General features: G+C 39.2%; 1 protein-coding gene across 1 annotated transcript in view; it reads right to left on the reverse strand.

Annotated features, from left to right (window-relative positions):
* Window positions 1-990, reverse strand: part of LOC119582195 (mesoderm induction early response protein 1-like) — a gene marked incomplete in the record, with an annotated part of 26,043 nt that overhangs the window by 8,462 nt on the left and 16,591 nt on the right. Inside the window, 2 exon segments of the mRNA XM_037930429.1 lie at window positions 474-533; window positions 808-990. Of these exon segments, the coding sequence (XP_037786357.1) occupies window positions 474-533; window positions 808-990 (243 nt within the window).

Here is a 990-nt window from a genome sequence, read left to right on the forward strand (position 1 = left end):
GGTGCCCTACAAAAATCTAATACAGTTCATGAACAAATAAATCTATTAATAGACTGATGAATTAAAAATGACACAGAAGCTTTCTCTAAACACTTTTCTTCATCCCTTTTGATCAAAAACACTCACCCAAGTCCCCCCAGGGACCTGTTTAGGACCCCAATTTTTCCAGGCTCCCATAGTAGTTTCTCATTTCATAAGGTGGGTCGCCATATCTTTGGGGGCCCTCCGCTACTTTTTGCTTGGACGAGCACCAACGGGTTTTTGTGCCCAAAATTTTCCTCCCCCCCGAATATTCGCCTTTCCCTTTTTTCCCCATCCCCACTCGCTTCTTGACCCAACGGTTGAAGACCTACGGTTTTTTGGCCCAGAGGATGGGGAGGGGGGGGGGTTTTAAAAAAAAGCAATGAGTTCTTTTCAAAGTTTTCTATTTGGATAAAAGATTTTAAAATCAATTTTAGGGTTTAAATCAAAACTGCAGCAGCATTCTCAAATCTTTGTGACGTGAGAGGAGTTGTGGGGGCACCATTGGGTCCCTGTCAGCGTAAAGCTGTGCTTTGTTTCCCAAATTTTTTCCTCTCTTTTTTTTTTCAGGCTTTTTTGTTAACCTCCTGTAATTACATTTTGGTTTAGAAAAATAGTTCAAATTTTTGAAAATTGTCCTAAAACTTAACGTTTTAGATTTAAATAGAACACTTATAAAATCTATAATTATATAGTTACATATCAATGCATGTGCCAACAAGCTAGCATTTTCACAAATAGAATATGCTTTATACATTAATAAATGAATCAGCATATGCCACATACCTTATCATGATTATTTACATTTTCCTCTGAGGTGGAGGACCGCGACGATATAACTTCGGGTTCCTCCTGCTCTTCCACTTCGTTTTCTGCTTCGACGACATTCTCGATTTCTACTTCATTACTGTTCTCGTTCTCGTTTTCTGCCTGAATGGCTTCTCCCTCACCATTCGCTTGTTCTTCAGT

The sequence above is a fragment of the Penaeus monodon genome, chromosome 15 (genome assembly GCF_015228065.2).
Source record: "Penaeus monodon isolate SGIC_2016 chromosome 15, NSTDA_Pmon_1, whole genome shotgun sequence".
NCBI classification, from domain to species: Eukaryota; Metazoa; Arthropoda; class Malacostraca; order Decapoda; family Penaeidae; genus Penaeus; species Penaeus monodon.